Raw genomic sequence first — 5,687 nt, 5'->3', positions numbered from 1 at the left:
TGTTTCGCTCAGTGCCCCACCCCGATGTTTCCACCATCGGTTGGGGTGTGACAGGCGTGGCAGGGGAGGAGGTTCAACAGCGGCAGAGTGGAAGGGAGGAGGGGGAGCGACAACGTGGAATGGGAGGAGGAGCTGCAGTGGCGGCAGAATGGGAGGGAGGGGGAGCGACGGCGTGGCAGGGGAGGAGGAGGGCAGCAACGACAGAGTGGGAGGGAGAAGGGGGAGTGACGACGATGGAAGGGGAGGAGGAGGGGATCGACGGCTGTGTGGAGGGGAGGAGGAGCTAGGGTTTTTTTTTTTTTTTGGTGTTTTGTGTTTGTTGCATCTGGGAAAAAAGAAAGAATGGAGAAGAGGTTTGAAGACCTTGATCCATGTCTGCACCAAAAAGAGGTCTCGCGTACTTTTTTAATGAAAGGTATTCAAGAAAACAAACACACTGCATACTCAAACGTCTATGCATGGTCTGCGTGGGGCAGACATAAGAGGTCAAGAAGAGCTTTTCCCAAAAAAACAAACACGCACTTAATTTAAGATAACGTTTCATCCTCAACAAAAATTACATCGAAACTATCACAACGTAAACTTAACAAAAGTGTGTAAAACGAACACTATCTTATATGATTATGTAAAACGAACACTACCTTATATGATAATGGAAACCAACCAGTCAACCATTTTGGAAGAAGAATAAAACAGTAAACAAATAATCCCTAGTTTGAATTCCAGAGAAAAAAAAGTCATATAGAAAGAAAAAAAACACCACAAAACGCGTGTGAAATCGCCTCTAAACCTTTGACTTGCCTTTCTTCTTCATCAGTCCATATATACACCCACCTGAAAAACACCACCACCCCCCACCCACCCAAAAAAATAAAAAACAACCAAAATCCAAAACTCAACCTCTCCATCAACCCATCAAACAACCTATGTATCCTTAATTTGAATACCATCATCAAGAAAGAGAAAAAAAACCCAGAAAAAGCGTGTGAAATCACATCTAAAGTTCCAAACATTTGACTCTGCTTTTTCTTCATCACTCCATATATCATATATCACCAAAAAAACACACACACACACCCACCAGAAAACCAAAATCCCAACAAACAACCTATGTAAAAAGAGAATTGCCACACAGCTAGTTGCCCGTTTACCTACCCGTTCTTCTATAATTTTCCTTAATATTTATCATATTTTCATTTTCAATTTTCAAATCTATTGAATTATGAATCCCAACATCAATCCAACAACATATGTTTTCCTCCTCCTCTTCCCCATCATCCTCTCCATCCCCACCGTCAACTCCGACGCACGTGCCACCCCCGCCGGCAACCTCACGTGCGGGGGAACACGTGCCACAACCACATCCTTAATCCCAACGTTCGTACAAGCCATGGAACAACTCTCAACCAACCTTAACAACTCCGACACCAACTTCGCCGTTGCAAACCTCACTGCTCCCAATTTACCCCCGTTTTACGCGTTAATTCAGTGCCACCGTGATCTTTCTCGTACTGACTGTCTTGTCTGCTACGCCGTCAGCCGTACCACCGTTCCGGGATGCCTTCCGGCAACCTCCGGCAGGATCTTTCTCGACGGGTGTTTTGTTCGGTACGATAATCATAGTTTCTTCCAAGAAGCCGTTGACCCGGTTACTGATGCTAAAAATTGTAGTTCGAGTGTTGTGGATAATAATAATTTTAATGATTTTCAAGGTGGGGTTTTGGAGTTTAATAAAAGTGTTACTGAGTTGGTTGATAATCTTACAAGATTAGCTGTTAATAATAGTGGGTTTGGGGTTTTGGAGGGGAATAGGGTTTATGGGTTAGCACAGTGTTGGGAGAGTTTGAGTAGTGAAGAGTGTAGGGTGTGTTTGGCTAAGGCAAGAACAGAAGCAATAAGCTGTTTGCCAAGTAGGGAAGGGAGGAGTATGAATGCAGGGTGTTTTTTGAGGTATTCTACTCACAAGTTTTTCAATAATGATCAAGATTCTGATGGGGGTAGTTCTGGTATTTCACTTCATCCCTTCTTTTTTGTTCAAGATTGATTTTTTAGAGTCAATTATATGGTTCTTGAGTTCATGATTGTGTTTATGGGTCAGTTTGGAAACTTTCTTTTAATCTTTCTGAAATGTTTGTGATCCCAATGTCCAGAAGTTTCCTCTTTAGTTTGATATGAATATATTGCACTTCTATTTTATATTTCTGGGAAAATTGTGATAAACTCTTGAAGATTGGTAAAACGGGTGGGTCGGGTAATGGGTCAAATTGGATTTAGGTTAAAACTGGTTGGATTCTAAATTGTTATATGTTTTGGTTTGATTTTTTTCTTAATCTTTTTAGAAAATGTTGTGTTTCAAGTCTTTGCTTTCCTTTTATTTTCTTTTAGTTTTTGTGGCAACTGGTGCATAAAAGATAAAGATTGTCAAAATTGGCCAATTTTCAAATATGATGGCCTCACTTGTTTTCTTTGACTTTTTATGATCTTACTTGCTACTTCCAAATTCAAAGTTCAAACATTGTAGTTTTCATCTTCAAAATCGATATGGGTACCTGCGGTTTTCACTTCGACGCATTTTATTTTCATAAAATGTTATCCAAATCATAACAGTTTGTTACAAAAAAAAATCCAAATTTTAAAGGTAAACTTTTTGACCATCAAAAGTCAATCTTTTTTTTTCAGTTCTAATATGGCATTAGTTGGAAAGTTATTCTATGACCTTAATGTACAAGCATGATTCACTTTGTTCAACTTTTTATACTCAAATACAATTGAAATTTGGGTGTTTGTTTAGGTTAACCTACCTTGGAATAATTTCATTATTTTGTTGACTTTTCGTCTTGGTCCATTTCTTAAGCTTATTTTTCTTATTTGGGTGCTTGATGTTCCTTTTTGTCACATACAAATTTAATAAGATATACCCTTAATTAATTATTTTAGGTGTACTTTTTTAATTTAAAAGTTGTTGTCGTTCTTCACCTTGATAATGATTCAAAATAACATGTGTTTGACAATAAGACTTTGGAAGGATTCAAGAGGAAGACTTTGGACACATTTTCGGTTTAATTTTTTTAGAACGGTTTCTTTAACCGGAAATCGTGACTTTTACGGTTGCTTAAAGTTTTTTTCATGTCTAGTTTTTTATACTAATTTTTTTTTTGATGATATTTATACTCAAATAAAAAGGAAATGTCGTAGTTTTTAGGTAAAGTTTTTATGCTAAAATATTTTTTTATGATATTTATACTCAAATAAAAAGGAAATGTTGTAGTTTTTAGGTAACAAATGTATTATAATTTATTTTTATTTTTTTAATTTCTAGTTCTCATTTTCAGGGCTTTCTAGTCCAGGAGCCAAAGTAGCTGTTGTGCTTGCTGTAGTTGCCTTCGTCATGATCTCATCTTTTGCTGGTTATGCAGCATATATAAGGATATCAAAGCGCAAAGAAGGTAAACTTACTACTCAATCTTAACAAAAAGTCAAATAATGTGTTGACCCGAATGGCCAAAATGTTGACTTGTATTGACAGAGCAAAAAAACCTGGCATTGATACCAAGCTCATTCAACAAGTCTGGATTGATGTACAAATACGAGACGCTTGAGAAAGCAACGAACTACTTTGACGCTTCAAACAAGTTAGGTCAAGGAGGAGCGGGCTCAGTCTACAAAGGAACTCTGCCTAACGGAGATGTTGTTGCTGTGAAACGATTGTTTTTCAATACGCGACAATGGGTCGATGAGTTCTTTAATGAAGTCAATTTGGTTAGCGCGATTGAACACAAGAACCTTGTCAAGCTTTTAGCTTGTAGTATCGAAGGCCCCGAGAGTCTTTTGGTCTTTGAGTTTCTTCCAAACAAGAGCCTTGATCATTTCCTTTTCGGTAAATTTCCTCTTATATAACTACGTTTTAATAGTTTTTTTTGTACCTATAGTTGTTTAAATTACAATAATTACTTTGAAAACACGCATCAACGATTAGTAGCGTGTAGCCCACATGTATGGTTTCAATATGACTGAGGTTTCTCTCTTTTTTTTTTTTTTTTTTTTTTTTTTTTTTTTGCAGACAAGGATAAAGCACAAATTTTGAGTTGGAGGCAGCGAGTCGAGGTGATTCTAGGAACCGCAGAAGGTCTAGCATATCTTCATGGCGGGTGTCATGTAAAAATCATCCATCGGGACATTAAGAGCAGCAACATTCTTCTTGACAAAGACTTTTCTCCCAAAATCTCGGATTTTGGCCTCGTGAGGACTTTCCCTACCGACCGAAGTCATCTTACCACCGGCATTGCTGGAACTTTGTAAGATTCTAGTCATCCTCGCGCAGAAATGGCGTTTCTTGCATGAAAAACGATAAAATGATGCTTTAGAAATTAATGACTCATTGTCTTATGTTATTTTCAGAGGGTATATGGCACCTGAATACATAGTCCGAGGTCAACTGACCGAAAAGGCTGATGTTTTTAGCTTTGGAGTTGTGGTTCTTGAAATCGCTTGTGGAAAAAGAAACAACGCCTTTGTAGAAGACTCGGGCTCACTTTTGCAAACCGTACGACTCGAAAACCAAACACTTTTTTCAAACTTTCGTACTTTGTTTCATTGTTTTAACCGTGTGTTGATTAAACAGGTTTGGAGGCTATACAAAGAAGGTTCTGTGTCCGAAGCGATCGACCCATTGCTAAAAGGTGATTTTCCTGAACAAGAAGCGTTAGAAGTGGTGCAAATCGGGCTTTTGTGCACACAAGCGTCTGCGGCTTTAAGGCCATCAATGGCGGAAGTGGTCGAGTTTTTGACCAATAAGAACGGAGATAAGCAGATCCCCGTCCCTAATCAACCGCCATTTTTAAACGCGCGGGCCCTCATGTCTCAACAGCTAAGCAGCTCAACTTCTAGCCCGATGACCAAGGTAGGGATGTCGTATACCGCCACGTCACACTCGTCCACGAGTCCGAGTTCAGAGTGGCCTTTAAGAATTAATGAAGTGAGCTCGGGTTAGCTCATTTTGGGTTCAAAAAAGAAGAAATTTTGTTTGGGAGGAATTTCTGCATATTTTGGACAAAGTTTAAGTTCACATTTTCTTTTTCGATTTTTTCTGCAAATATATAGTATTACATTGTAAATTTTTTGTATTGTATTTAGTAAATTAAAATAATAAAAAAAGGTTGTTTAATTAATCATTTTTTTAATATTAACGGCTCAAATCACTTCATATGCTTCTGATAGAATTTTTTTTTTTTTTTTGATCTAATACATATATATGTTTGTTAGCGTCTTGAGAGACGTGTTATATATAGGTCGATAAAAGTGGATAGATATATTCTATAATTTTAGGAATATGAAGATGTAATAATTGGAAGTATGAAACTCGTGTACAAATATTATTTGATAATTTTGGATAAGTTTTGTTTGTTGAAGGAAAATGATTGGTTTGGCAGGCCAAAAATAGGAGTTTGGGTCACATGAATAAAATTATATTACTTTTTTTGAACGGCTTATTTTTTTAATATAGACTAGGTTAGAACCCGTGTATTACACGGGTTGAATAAATGTAAATTTATATGCTAAGTAATTAAAAAAGTTATATGGTTAAATAACTCTTGTATTGCATAGGTTGAAAAATATAATGTAATCAGCTAAAACATATAGTCGCCAACTATGTGTTTAAAAATAAACTTTGATATACTATTTACTTA

At 37.1% G+C, this 5,687-nt stretch overlaps 1 protein-coding gene across 1 annotated transcript; it reads left to right on the top strand.

Annotated features, from left to right (window-relative positions):
- Positions 1-764: 764 nt before the first annotated feature.
- LOC110912290 (cysteine-rich receptor-like protein kinase 42) lies at positions 765-5,186 on the top strand. The gene is made up of 6 exons (XM_022156979.2): positions 765-2,006; positions 3,333-3,446; positions 3,527-3,877; positions 4,061-4,295; positions 4,399-4,543; positions 4,622-5,186. Exons 1-6 carry the CDS (start codon positions 1,223-1,225, stop codon positions 4,988-4,990), a joined length of 1,998 nt encoding a protein of 665 aa, XP_022012671.1. The 5' UTR covers positions 765-1,222; the 3' UTR covers positions 4,991-5,186.
- Positions 5,187-5,687: the final 501 nt, after the last annotated feature.

Source organism: Helianthus annuus, chromosome 15, assembly GCF_002127325.2.
Source record: "Helianthus annuus cultivar XRQ/B chromosome 15, HanXRQr2.0-SUNRISE, whole genome shotgun sequence".
NCBI lineage: Eukaryota > Viridiplantae > Streptophyta > Magnoliopsida > Asterales > Asteraceae > Helianthus > Helianthus annuus.
This window is presented reverse-complemented; position numbering and strand designations above follow the sequence as displayed.